The sequence below is a fragment of the Mustela nivalis genome (assembly GCF_964662115.1).
Source record: "Mustela nivalis genome assembly, chromosome: 13".
NCBI lineage: Eukaryota > Metazoa > Chordata > Mammalia > Carnivora > Mustelidae > Mustela > Mustela nivalis.
This window is the reverse complement of record NC_139032.1, coordinates 41,981,682-41,997,064: the sequence shown is the minus strand read 5'-3', so window position 1 is coordinate 41,997,064 and position 15,383 is coordinate 41,981,682. Positions and strand designations below refer to the sequence as shown.

The window sequence follows — 15,383 nt, the reverse complement described above, 5'->3', positions numbered from 1 at the left end:
AATGAGCCCTATTCTTCTGAAGCTGTTTTAAAAAACATAAATGGAAGGAAAACTTCCAAACTCTTTCTATGAAGCCAGCATTACCTTCATCCCAAAATAAGACAAAGACCCCTATCAAAAAGGAAAATTACAGACCAATATCCCTGATGAACATGGATGCAAAAATTCTCAACAAGTTACCAGCCAATAGGATCTGAGAGTACATTAAAAGTACTCTCCATTCACCATGACCAAGTGGGATTTATTCCTGCAAGGGTGGTTCAACATCCACAAATCAATCAATGTGATACAATACATTAACAGAAGAAAGGGCAAGAACCATATGTTCCTCTTAATAGATGCAGAAAAAACATTTGACAAAGTACAGCATCTTTCTTGATTTACACTCTTCACAGTGTAGGGATAGAAGGAACATACCTCAATATTGTAAAAGCCATCTACAAAAAGCCCACAGTGAATGTCATTCTCAATGGGGAAAAACTGATAGCTTTTCCCCTAAGGTCAGGAACATGGCAGGGATGTCCACTCTCACCACTGCTCTTCAACATAGTACTAGAGGTCCTAGCCTTGGCAATCAGACAACAAAAAGAAATAAAAAGCATCCAAATCAGCAAAGAAGTCAAACTCTCACTCTTCCCAGATGACATAATACTATATGTGGAAAACCCAAAGGCCTCCATCCCAAAATTGCTAGAACTCATATAGGAATTCAGCAAAGTGGCAAGATATAAAATCAATGCACAGAATCGGTTGCATTTCTAAACACCAACAATGAGACAGAAGAAAGAGAAATCAAGGAATCAATCCCATTTACAATTGCACCAAAACCACATGATACCTAGGAATAAACCTAACCAAAGAGGCAAAGGATCTGTACTCAGAAAACTATAGAACACTCCTGAAAGAAATTGAAGAAGACACAAAGAAATGGAAAAACCTTCCTGATCATGATTGGAAGAATAAATACTGTGAAAATGTCTATGCTACATAGAGCAATCTACACACTTAATACAATCCCTATCAAAATACCATCAGCTTTTTTCACAGAAATGGAACAAATATCCTAAAATTTGTATGGAACCAGAAAAGACCCTGAATAGCCAGAGGAATGTTGAAAAAGAAAACCAAAGCTGGAGGCATCACAATTCCAGACTTCAAGCTCTATTACAAAGCTATAACCATCAAGACAGTATGATACTGGCACAAAAACAGACATATAGATCAATGGAACAAAATAGAAAACCCAGAAATGAACCCTCAACTCTATGGCCCATTAATTTTTGACAAAACAGGAAAGAAGTTCCAATGGAAAAAGGACAGTCTCTTCAACAAATGGTGTTGGGAAAATTGGACAGCCATAAGTGACTCTTAATCTCACAAAACAAACTGAGGGTTGCTGGGGAGAGGGGGTTTGGGATAAGGGGGTGGGATTATGGACATTGGGGAGGTATGTGCTTTGGTGAGTGCTGTGAAGTGTGTAAACCTGGTGATTCACAGACCTGTACCCCCTGGGGATAAAAATATATGTTTATAAAAAATAAAAAATTATAATTAAAAAAAAAATTGGACAGCCACATGCAGAAGAATGAAACTGGACCATTTCCTTACACGATACAGAAATATAAACTCAAAATGGGTGAAAGACCTAAATGTGAGACAATAATCCATCAAAATCCTAGAGGAGGACACAGGCAGCAACCACTTCAACCTCCGCTGCAGCAACTTCTGGCTAGACACATCTCCAAAGATAAGGGAAACAGAGGCAAAGATGAACTGTTGGGACTTCATCAAAATAAAAACTGCTGCACAGCAAAGGAAACAGTCAACCAAAATACAACTGGCAGATGGGAGAAGATATTTGCAAATGTCTTATCAGATAAAGGGCTAGTATCCAAAATCTATCAAGAACTTACCAAACTCAATACCCAAAGAACAAATAATCCAGTCAAGAAATGGGCAGAAGACATGAACAGACATTTTTCCAAATCAGACATCCAAATGGGCAGCAGGTACATGAAAAAATGCTCAATATCACTCAGCACTAGGGAAATGCAAATCAAAACCACAACAAGATACCACCTCACATCAGTCAGAATGGCTAAAATTAATAAATCAGGAAACAATAAATGTTGGCAAGGATATGGAGAAAGGGGAACCCTCTTACACCACTGGTGGGAATGTAAGCAGATGCAGCCACTCTGGAAAACAGTATGGAGGTCCCTCAAAATGTTGAAAATAGAGCCATCCTACAACTCAACGATTAAACTACTACTAGGTATCTGCCCCAAAGAGACAAATGTAGTGATCTGAAGAGGCACCTGCACCCGAATGTTTACAGCAGCAATGTCCACAATAGCCAAACTACTGATAGAGCCCAGATGTCTAACAACAGATGAATGGGTAAAGATGTCATTGACACACACACACACACACACACACACACACACAATGGAATACTACTTAGCAATCAAAAAATATAATCTTGCCATTTGTAATGATGTGGATGGAACTGGAGAGTATTATGCTAAGCAAAATAAGTGAATCAGAAAAAGACAATTTTCATATGACTCACATGTGGAATTTCAGAAACAAAACAGAATCATAGGGGAAGGGAGGGAAAAATAAAACAACAAAGTCAGAGACAGAGACAAACTGTACTCTTAGGAAAAAAACTGAGGGTTGTTGAGGGGGAATAGGGTAACTGGGTGATGGACATTAAGGAGGGCATGGGAAGTAATGAGCACTGAGTATTATATAAGACTGATGAATCATTGAACTCTATATCTAAAAGTAATAATATACTATATGTTAATTAATTACATTTTAAAGAAGAAAAAAGAATAAAAATGAATTCATAACACTGATAGGATAGTTTGAAATCAGGAAGCATGATACCCCTGGTTTTGCTCTTTTTTCTCAGGACTGCTTTGGTTAATATGGTCTTTTGTGTTTCCATACAAATTTTAGGATAGTTTCTTCTATTTCCATGAAGAATGCCTTTGGTATTTTGGTGGGGAATGCATTGAATCTATAGATGGCTTTTGCATGGTATGGTCATTTTAACAATGTGAAATCTTCAATCCATGAACACAGGAAGTCTTTCCATTTGCTTGTCTTCGATTTCTTTGAGCCAAGTCTTACAGTTTTCATTGTACAATCTTTCACTTCTTTGATAAAATTTATTCCTAAGTATTTTATGATTTTTGTAAATGGGATAGTTTTCTTTACTTCTTTTTTCAGTATTTCATTATTTCTGTTAGTGGATTTTTTTTAACCTGCCACTTTACTGAAATCTTTAATTAACCCAACAGTTTTTTGATTGGCTCTTTAAAGTTTTTTATATATAAGATCAAATCATCAGCAAGTCATAGTTATAAAAACAGTATGTTATTGGCACAAAAACAGACACATAGACCAGTGGAACAGAATAAAGAGCCCAGAATTAAATCCTGGTATATACAGTCGACTAATATTGGACAAGAGAGCCAAGACCACCTAATGGGTAAAAGATACTCTCTTCAAATGGTGCTGGGAAAACCGGAGGAACGTACGCACAGCAATAAATTGGACCCCCTAATTCACACAACTCACAAAATTAACTCCAAATGGGTCAAAGATTTAAATATAACACCTGATACCAAAAAACTCCTGGAATATAGAAAAGAAGATCATTGATACTTAGCAATGTTCTTTTGGGTATGATGTCAAAAGTACAAACAACAAAAGCAAAAACCAATAAACAGGGCTACATCAAACTCAAAAGCTTCTGCACAGCAAAAGAAACTAACAAAATGAAAAAGCAGCCTACAAAATGGGAAAAAAAATTTTCAAATCTTTATCAGATAAGGGGTTAATACCCCAAATACATAAAAACTGACACAACTTCATAATGAAAAAAAGGCCCATTTTTAAAATGGTCAGGAGAACTAAATAAACATTCTTCCAAAGAAGACATCAAAATGGTCAACAAGCACATGAGAAGATGCTCAACATCACTCATCATCAGGGAAATGCAAATAAAAACTGCACTGAGATATCACCTCACACCTGCTGGAATGGCCAGCTTCTAAAAGACAAGAGACAACAGGTACTGGTGAGAATATGGGAATGTAAATTAGTTCAATCACTATGGAAAACAATATAGAGGTCACTCAAAAACTTGAAAATACACCTGCCATACATTCCATCAACTCCACTTATGGGAATATACTCAAAGGAAGTGAAAACAGGAACTCGATGAGACATATGCATCCCCATGCATAGTACTGCAGCACCATACACAGTAGTCACGATATGAAAACAACCAAATGCCCATCACCAGATGAATGGATAAAAGAGATGTGGTGTATGTACACAACAAAATATTATTCAGCCATGAGGAAGGAGGATATCCTATCATTTGCAAAAACATAAATGGGCCTTGAGTACATTATGCTAAAGGGGGTAAGCCAGACAAAGAGGTGTATTAAATGTATTACTTATACATGGAATCTTAAAAGATCAACCATGCTAAAAAAAAAAAAAAGGAAGAAAGAAAGAAAGCAAAATGGTTGTTACCAGGGGATAGGGGATGGAGGATTGGAAAGGGGGGTTAAACTGATGTTGCTTAAGGGTACAAACTTTTATAAGTACTAAAATAGCCATGGAGATTAAATGCACAGTTTATTGAATATAGATAATAATAAAAATGTTGTACTGTAAGTATGCAATGTGATAAATATCGTTACAATGGCAATCATATTACAATATATAAATGTATCAAATTAACACAATGTACATCTTAAATTTACATAATGTTACATGTTAAATTTATTCAATAAAAAAAACTGATAGGAAATAAAGGAAGTTGGAAGAGTCACACTCCCTGAATTCAAGACTTTCTAAAAACCTACAAAAATCAAATCAGTATAGTTTAATGTATAGACATACAAATAAATGGAATATTATTGAGAAGTCAGAAACAGACTTGTAACAAATATAGCAAATTGATTTTGACAAAGTTCAAAGGCAATTCAATTAAGAAAGGGTAATCTTCTAATAAATAGTGCTGGATTGACTGGATATCCATATGAAAAGCAAATGGACATCAACCCATACTTCACATCTTTACAAAAATTTACTGAAAATGAATCATAGACCTATTTGCAAAACTTAAAACTACAAAACATATAGAAGAAAAAAATGGGAGGAAATCTTGGTGACCTTGCACTAAGCAAACACTTCTTATATACAACACTAAAAGCATAAGTCATAAAAGAAATAATTTGATAAGATGGACTTGATAAAAATGTAAAATATTGGCTCTGCCAAAGAACTTTTAAGTGAATGGGAGAAAATATTTGCAAATCACCTGACAAATGGCTTCTATTCAGAATATGTAAATGACTCTCAAAATTCAACTACAAGGAAACAAGCAATCCAATTAAAAAAGTGGGCAAAAGATATGAACAAGTTATTTACCCAAAAATATGTACAGATGGTAAATAAGCATATGAAAAAACCGTTCATCAGGGAAAATGGAAATTAAAACCACAACCACTCCTTGCCTACTAGACTATCTCAAAAGGAAAAAAAAATTATGAAACCACATGCTGGCACAGATGCAGACTAATTAGAACTCCCTTACATGTTAGTGGGAAGTCAAAATGGTACAGCCACTTGGGAAAACAGTGTCAGTTTTTACCATATAACCGTTTATATAACATATAAATACGTACTTACCATATAACCCAGAAATCACACTCCTCTAAGTATTTACCCAAGAGAAGTAAAAACTTATGATCACACAACAACCTATCCATGATAGGTTCTTTAGTCATAATTACTAGAAAATAAAAATAACCCAAAGGCTCATCAGCAAGCATAAACAGTGATACATCCATATAATGGAATATAACTCAGCAGTAAAAAGGAATGAACTACTGATATATGCAAAAACATGAATAATTCCCAAACATGTTTTGCTAAGTGAAAAAAAAAGTCAGACCCAAAAGGTGACATATGACTCCACTTATATGACATCCTGGAAAAGGCAAAACTTTACAGATCCCCAACAAACCTGTGGTTCTTATATATGATCAGTTGTTTTTGTTTTGTTCTCACAAAGGGACCACGGGTATTCAATGAGGAAAATAAAGTTGTGAATGACGGTATGGGAACAATAAATATGGGGGGAAATGAACCTCAGCTTCTCCCTAAGATTAAATACAAAAATTAACTTGAGATGGATCATAGATCTCATCATGAAAGCTAAAATTTTCAAACTTCTAGAAGAAATAATAGGAGATTATCCATACAAATTTGGAGTACAGATACATTGCTTACCACATAAAAATAAATACCCAAAAAGACTTATAGGTTGGGCTTGATTAAAATATTAAAATTTGTGATCAGCAAAAGAAATACTAAAACATGAAAAGACAAGTGAGTATTGGAACTTGTGATGCACATGTATAAGAAAGGATTTATATCCAGAATATCTAAAGAACTCTTACAAATCACTAATAAAACACATGCAATCCCAATTTTTTAATGGGCAAACATTTAAAGAGACATTTCACAAAAGAAGATATATGAATGACCAATAAGAACATGAAAAGTCCTGAACATCATTAATCACTAGGAAAATACGAATTAAAACCACAATGAGATACCTTTTTAAAACAACTAGAATGGCTAAAATTTTAAAGACTGACAATACCAAATGTTGCAGAGGATGAAGAATAATAGAAACTTTCATATATTGGTGGTAAGATATAAAATAATACAACCATTTTGAAAAAAAATTGAGACAAAAAAAAAAATACAGCTATCCTGTGACCTAGCAATTGCACTCTTAAACAAGAAAAATGAAAACCATATGTCAACAAAATACTTCTATAATATCTGTTGCAATTTCATTTACAATAGCCAAAAACTGGAAACAACTGAAATATCCATCAACTCACAATCTATCAAACTGTGGTTTAATTATAAAATAGAATGCTACTTGACCATAAAAACAGAATGCATTACTGACACAACAACATGGATGAGTTTCAGAAAATATTTTGGGTGAAATAAACCAACCACCAAACAATACATACTGAATGATTCCATTGAGAGGAAACTCAAAAGCAACTAAGAGTAATCTATGATGACAGGATCGGAACGCTGGCTGCCTATGTGGTGGGAACCAGAAGAAGGCACAGAAGAACTTTCTGGGTAACGAAATAATTTAAGTTTTAAGTGGAATATGGTTCCATAGGTCTTTGCATCAATCCAAACATCAAACTATACACTTAAGATCTGTTCATGTCACTGAATGCCAATGGTACCTCTAAAGAAAATATAATAAATTGTTTAGGTCTTTTATTTCAGTAGTAGAAAATGCAGACCATATCACACAGCACCCTGCAACACCAAACACATGGCTACTTTTAGTGAATGTATTAACTCTTCAAATTCACAGAGAACGGTGTAAGTTCACATACGGAAAGCAGAATCGTGTTCTTTTAAGCAATCTGAAACTATTTTTTGACAAATAAAAATAATATGGTTTCTTTCCTTTAATTAAACTTGCCAATACAAGTATGACCCAGTATAATAATGGTCCAAATAAAGAGGTTAAATACTGAGTCAGGTTCTAAGTATCTGATCTTGGGAACACATGAACTATTATTAAAGTCAGTAACAACAACAACAACAACAAAAAGTAGACACTATCAGTATGTTATTCTTGATGGGGAAGGGATCACAGTTAACAATATAAACTATGATGACAATAATTTGTATATGAAAAAATTCGGTCATGTTAACTACCCATAACTTCCGTTCTCAATCAAATCCAACATATATGTGTGTGTTTGCACAATCATATGCATGTATGCCTGACAAGTTCTATGTGGTTCTCAAAAAGTTCTAAACTGATTTCGCTTTGGTACTCAAAGAAAACACTGGCAATAACAAAAGACCGAGCACCGTACTGGTAAAGCTCTTGGCAGAAGCAGCGCACCTGTGCCCTCCTCTGCACCTCCAAGAGGAGCTCCGAGTACTGCAGCTCCAGTTCCTTCTTTTGTTTGTGCCAGCAGCTCTCCTGGGCTTTGATCTGCTCAGCCACTTTGTTAAAGGTGTCTTCCTGGGTCTGCTGAAGTTCTCTCATCGTATCAGACTTGTTTTTACAGATATACTCCAGGTGACTTATCTAAATAGGGTTGCGCAACAGAAAATGAGATATGTTCACAAAACATGTCTTTGTAGCAACCCCCCAAACACCATCCAGAATCTTCTACTATGTTTCGTTCCTTAAGTTCACTTAAAAATTTTAAGTTAAAATGGAAAAGAAAAAAAAAGAAACAGAAATTGGTAGGACAAATTATCATATCGTAGGAGAAAATGGGGTCATTTGTATGTATCTGTGCTTAGATAATAAGTCTTTTTTCTCTTTCCAATAAAGTTACTCATTCTATAATCAACTTTACTGAGAAAATTAAAAATATTTTTACTTCTAGAACCAAAACTCAAGCTATTCACATATCTCAATGGAAAATGAAGTATTTCAATGAGATTTACAAATCTACTAACATTTTACATATAATAAAACAGAATCTTACAACCATTTTTTACTTCACGTTCAAAACACCAGAAAGAAAATCATCATCTAACATGTACGACAATTAATGATGTTTTGAAACTATGAAAAACTATTAAAACATAATACCATCTCAGAGGGTTCAAACATATACTCATTTTAATTATCAGTAATTTTCAAACCCATTACACACACATTCTCAATCATGAACAGCATCTGTGCTTCTCACAATGTGTTCCCTCATTTCCTTAATCCTACTTCTCAGTGCCTAAGGTTGTGTTTGCCAATCAAACCAAGGAAAAATGTTCTTACTGTAAAATTGTATTTTATACAATTTTATGAAACAGCCAAGATGCTGTTTCATTAGTTCAACAGATTGGAGGAGGGGGAAAAAAAAACAACTCAGGTAACAGGTTGTTTTTTTTTTTCACATCTCGTAAGAGCAAATGCCATGGCAACTAAGATCTGGAAACTAGACCACATAATACAGTCCTGACCAGGTCAGTAGAGCCGGGTTGAGAATCAGTATCTTTATCAGCAGAATACATTGGTCTGCTAAGCCATTTTAATTTTCCATAACCAAAAGAGGGCCTGTTGGGGTTTTGGGGGGGAGGGTTGTTTTGGGGTTTTTTTTTGAAAGACTGAATTCCTGGGCTGGTGAAGTCCCCTGTTTTCTGCTACCATCTACACTTTGAACACACTACAGCACTGAATGGGGCCTGTTAATACACAGTTTGTTATGATTCAAGAAATACCATAAACATGATTTTAAATTTTTAAGTGCTTTTAAAGTAACACCTCGTTATTTCCTGGGCAAAAATGTTAAGATCATGTTTTTGAATAACTGTATCTTGTTTCTATTTTATGCTAACATAAAGAGTTGGTTTATTAATGTAAATGACTAAGTTCTTTGAATTGCTTCATCAGTAAGATTAATTTATTTTCTTTTAATTAGGTCCCTGTGGCTAATACTGGCTAGTAGTATTAGCATGTCCTGCACAGAGTGTGGAGCTTAGAGACTTCATACAGACTTCAGTCACATTTACATGCCCACAGCAATGGCATCAAACTGAGTTGTAGACAAGCCATAATTAATGGTATTGAATTATTAACATCCAAATTCTTTTTGAAATAAGATGAATGTCAGCCCCTCTTAATGATACTGTGATGTGGACAAATGTCACTGAATTTAATAGAGGTATCTGGTGCCTGAGGACAGTTACCTTCTCATTAGCCCTGGTGAGGTCTGCGATCAGGGCATCAACATTCTCCTGCAAGACTGCACAAAGCTCAGTCCAAGAGAATTTATCCAGCATGCCTTCCGGTTGTTTCATGAGCACACAGCCTGCTATCAAGTGCTGATATAAGGTATGAAGAAAGGTTAGCTTCTCCTGTGAGAAAAAAAAGAAAAATTAATTCCAGTATATCAACACTGTAAGAAGTAAAATACATATTACATGTGGGGAAGAATTTGTTTCAAAAACTTGGAAAGGAATTAAAATACCCAAGTCTTGAAATACACTGTCATTTTGAGTGACTTTTTTAACATTTAAAAGCATCAGATAAGAACTTGGAATTGCTGGGGCACCTGGGTGGCTCAGTCATTAAGTGTCTGCCTTCAGCTCAGGTGTCGTGATCCCGGGGTCCTAGGATCAAGCCCCACATCGGGCTCCCTGCTCTGCGGGCAACCTGCTTCTCCCTCTCCCACTCCCCCTGCTTGTGTTCCCTCTCTCTCTGTCTCTGTTAAATAAATAAACAAAGTCTTAAAAATAAAAAAAAAAAAAAACCCAACTTGGAATTGCTTAAACTTAGCATTCAAAAACAAAATCTGTAGTCTAGAAGCCAGAAGACCAGGGTTCTGACCCCAGCTCTGCTCCTCCTGTGGATGTGACCTAAGTAACTGTTTGCGCATCAGCTTTCTCAGCATTTACAGGACATATCTGCACTAATTGTTTCTAAGCTTTTTTGACTAGCTATCAGGACAGTAATCCTATAATTTCATATTTACATTTGCCAAAACAGATGTTATTTAAGTCAGAAAACCTTTATAGAGAGAAGAGTGCTACTCAGCTCTGTGAAAGACTAAGTTACACCAATATCTGTGCTTTACATGTACACAATTACTCAGCTTTCTTCCTCCTCCAGAGACTCTAGTTTGCTTACCACTTATAGGAAATCTATCCTCAGCCCCTTAGGCAAAGCAGACAGTGATATGAGAGATAGGAAGAGGGGCTCATTTGTTTTCCTGGTAAGTTCATATAGTATTTTGCACATTGGGCATTTCAAGGTGTTTAAATACTACGAAGTAACAGGCAAAAAGAAATGGACACAGCTGCCGACGACATATTTTCCAAACTGTCCAATTAGAAATACATAACAGGGGCGCCTGGGTGGCTCAGTGGGTTAAAGCCTCTGCCTTTGGCTCAGGTCATGATCCCAGAGTCCTGGGATCAAGCCCCACATCAGGCTCTCTGCTCAGCAGGGCGCCTGCTTCCCCCCTCTCTCTGCCTGCTTCTCTGTCTACTTGTGATCTCTCTCTCTGTCAAATAATGAATAAAATCTTTAAAAAAAAAAAAAAAAGAAAGAAAGAAATACATAACAAAAAGTTCTCAAAATGATGTTGCCATTGTAGTAACTAAACCATCCACTGTTTAACAACCCAGAAACACTATGTCATAGAATTCAGTAAAAAGCTGAACCCATCTTGAACACACAGAAAGAGTTTATTTACGAAAATGCCAAACGCTTCTCTTTATAAAGTGCTTCATCTATAAAGTGCCCAAGAGTGGAACTCAAGACAAGGTCAGTGTAAAGCTGTAAAAGAATATTTTATGTAGACAAAATAAGTTCCTTTATTTTTTTTTTTTTTAGTAGATCAGCAAGAAAAATGTTAAAAAGGAGAAAATTTGAGAGGGGAAAAATAGAAATACTAATCTTCTAGATAAGGAAACCTGTATATAAAGGTTGTGTAATTATAAATTGTGGGGAAATTTTTTATATATATGAATATATGTATATATTATGTATGTATATATGTATCATATGTGTGTATATATAATACATATATAATATAAAAATGTGTATCTCTAATTCTCTCTATATGCCACCTTGCCTTTTTCCAAATATAGTAAGTTAAAACCAAAAAAATTTTGATATGTAGTTACAACCACAAACTTGAGTTAGGATATCAGAAGAATCCTCATAAATATGTTATGCCTTTTTCTTTTTAAGCAATTAAAGATGTCTTTTGCATTTTCAACGGGGTTGAGATGTTTAAAAATCTTATTAAATATAACTAACCAAATGTAACATTCAGGCACTAAAAGTCTTCACCCTCCACATTTTGCCAAGTGATCGAGTTCATCCTAAAGGATAATTCACTGTGTCGCCATTATGTCCTTTTTGCTTGGGCTGTGACAAACCATGCATGATAATCATCCATTTGGCGTGAAAAGAGAATCTCAAGATCCAAAATCAATTCACACATGTTGAACCCAACCACAACGCTGTAGACATGCTGACTTTACAATACAGGCAGGCTTCTAGTTTCCTTTCCTTTAATCATTATCTGATGCGTAGAACAATTCCAGCCCCTTCATGTGGACACAATTTAAATCCCAGACTGTAAGAAGAGTGGAAAGAATGTTTCCTTTTTACTCTCTTGGCATTCATGTTCATATTTGTTGGAGTAATGAACTCAATATGCAGGACAACTCAGATAAACCGGTTCCACACTAGCTAAACTAGCTCTATATCCCATGGGTAAATGAATATATAAGATAACAATTCCATTCACACAGGCTCATACAAAATAGAAAAGTTTTGTCATAATATTTTAAGAACTCATTAATAAATAAAAATAGATAGGCAACTCTCAGGGCATCTAAATAAAGTTTCAATATTGTGGGACTTGTCTTTTCCAAAATGCTGGTTAATATCCTACAGTTATAAAGAATACGGAGACTGTTAAAGATGTTATTCCTGTTTTGCACATAAGGAAACTAAGATGTGGGGAGACTAAGGTGCGTGGCTTGTCCATATTCACAGTTTATAAATAGGAGTACCAGCAGCCAAGTCCGGTTCTTTCTGATTATAAAAAACATATTCTTTCCACCATGTTCAGCTACTAAACTACTGAAATAAGAAATAATTCTGTCACCGGCAAAGAGGCACATTTTGAAAAAACTGTTGGGAGCCTCAGTGCTTAGGATATGATGTTCTAGAGAGATGAAGCCACACAAGTGACAGAGGGGTTAAACTCCATTACTTCTCTCCAAAATGGGATGACACTAGAGTAATGGAGTGACCGATTTCATGGCTGACATGAATATTTCAAAAGAGTCGGTTCAGAACAATTTTGTGAATTAGATTGAATCACAGTAAAAGCAGCCACTTGATGTATGTAAATTTAGAAAACTGAGATTAGTGAAGGCCTTTCCTGCCAGGCGTCCTGTGTCAGGTAATACCTCAGTATCCTTCTGGAAAGCCTGGGCAAGCTTCTGCAGTTCACTCTCCGACTGGGCTGCTCGAGCCTTTTCTTTCTCCCAACAGTGCAGCACATTTTGTAGTTCCACTTTCAAAGTGCTTATGAGAGCCTCTCTGTCTGCACATTTCGTGCGTAAATGACTTAACTCTTTACTCACATCAGCCAGTTTATCCTGAAGGTCCTGTCCGAGATGCAAAATAGAGAGACTGCATGAAGGCCGGCCAGTAAAGGGGCCGAGGTTGCAAAGACAAAATACATAATAATGAAGACCTCCCACACTTTACCATAAAATAATCACAAACACAAGCATTTGGCTACAATGCTAAAGATTACAGTAATTTACTGAATCAATTTTCTATCGCTCAAAAGTTAGAAAAAACTATTAAGCTTTAACACTGAAACATCAAATGTTCCTAAGATGGCTAATTCCAGAAAGCTCTTTGAAAAGGAGTTTTCCTTTCAATTCTTTATAAAAAAAAAAAATAGCTTGGCAGCTCAAAAAACTTTTAAATGTTTTACATTTAATATAAGAACATTTACCTCCCAATGACATCCAAATACCAATAAAAATCTCAAGTGTGTGACATAAAATTCTGAGCTATTTCTTCTTAAACCTTATTAACAAATTCTACTGAAGTATGTCCACGACAAACTCAATATGAACCAACACAAAAAATTTCCAACTCTGAGACTTGCCTCAGTATAATTTTGCAAAGATGTAGTACAGAAACCCAGTGCAGAAAATAAAATAAACTCTTGCCTTGGACCTTAGCCAGATGCAGTCTCAGCCCATTACTAGGCATGATGCTCTAAAAACAATTGCTCCACCCAAAAATGATGAAAACGGACTCCAAATACTGATGTGATTATGTAAAATATGTTGAATACGGATCTGGGGCTGGGCATTAAATCTTAAATCATTTTTTGCATCTATGGTATTATAATTATTAAATCTAGGAAATACATCTTTCCTTTAACCAAAATAATTTCCAACCAAGTTTTATTTTTTTAGTGAAAAATACATTCTTGTTACTTTGATCAATAATAAAAAATCAAAATTGTATCCAAATGTACTTAATAAAAAATAGGGAGATACATTTTCAGATATCTCCACTTTAAAAGCATTCCCTAGGTAATCATAATTATTTCTGAATACAAAAGGAAAAGGTTATTCTAAGTCATAATACCTTTATATTTTTAGTGTGAGACTCTATCTTCTGTTTGGTAGAATCAAGTTCACTCGATGCCTTTTCTTTAGCATCATTCATGCTGTTTAGCTGATGAAAGAAAATGTAAGTTACTTTTTTTTATGTTTTCCAGGGTGAGTCATTCAAAAGCTAATCTTTAAATGTTGTTTTAGGCAATTACTTAAATGCCAATGTTCCAATAGCGATTAAGAATCTTGAAAAATTATTTCTTTTGGTTAACCCTGTCATTTCTGTCATGAGTTCACGTGGTGAAAAAGAAAAAGCATTCAAGCTTAAAATGTCAGTGATGTTCCTGTTTTTCCCTCGATGACTGGATAAAGGATTTCGTGCTTACTGTAAACAAATACAACTTTATTCTTAAACTCCTACCGGACCAAAATGCCAAAAGCAGTGGCATCTATACAGAGAGAAGAAAAGCACAGAGAGCGCGAGACTGCTGTTTCTATACATCATGGGGGTATTCAGGGGTCTCTCACTCCATATGACAACTTCAGGGTCGGTCACATGCAGTCCTACTGGGAAGGCTTGTGGCAGGTCATCAGTTGGTCCTGCTCCGCTTGTGATTTATTTTCTTTGACAGTTCATTCTTCTTTCTGTCAGACTGCTCTTTTTGCTTTCTTTGCAGCCACCCCCTTGGTCTCCCCACTGCTGTCTCTGGCACTGGTTCACAACAAAGCACATTACTAAGCCAAAGCCTGCTGAGTCGACTTTTCAACTGTGCTAAGGATCACGTGACATTCATCCTCCCAAATAACAATTCGCTGTGGGTAATGTGTTCCTAGTTACCCTGCAGCGTCCAGACCTAGGTCTCAGAAGAGTTGCATAAACTACTAACAATACAGGTTGTCTTGTCTCACTAGGAAAGACTTAGCAGTGTTTGTTCTTTATAGAAATTTAATTATTTCCATGGTCACTTTCTTTTTGCCCTTTGAACAATTACAGAGGGTATTAAGAAGACCTCACTTTTCCTTCTTTGTTGACCATGGTGAACTATAGTAAAATGAACCTCCTCTGAAATGTGAAACAGAATGGCTGCGTGGCCTTGTGTTATTTGAAAGAAACAAATACACAAAAAGATAGACAGTGAATTCCATGCTCTGTGGCTTGTCTTTGGTTTGAA

General features: G+C 35.6%; 1 protein-coding gene across 13 annotated transcripts in view; it reads right to left on the bottom strand.

Moving 5' to 3' along the window:
* Positions 1–15,383, bottom strand: part of CCDC171 (coiled-coil domain containing 171) — a 291,861-nt gene that overhangs the window by 161,213 nt on the left and 115,265 nt on the right. For 11 of the 13 annotated variants that reach the window (XR_014301800.1, XM_082695056.1, XM_082695058.1 and 8 more), the window contains 4 exons: positions 14,243–14,332; positions 13,036–13,236; positions 9,793–9,960; positions 7,994–8,182 (listed from right to left, as the gene is read on the bottom strand). Coding sequence is in view for 11 of the 13 variants with exons in the window: in XM_082695056.1 (XP_082551182.1) it covers positions 7,994–8,182; positions 9,793–9,960; positions 13,036–13,236; positions 14,243–14,332 (648 nt within the window). In the remaining 2 variants the exon portion in view is untranslated. Of the gene's footprint in view, positions 1–4,644; positions 8,183–9,792; positions 9,961–11,869; positions 12,003–13,035; positions 13,237–14,242; positions 14,333–15,383 lie in introns of those variants that run through there. The other 2 variants (XR_014301801.1, XM_082695055.1) reach the window with 2 other exon arrangements.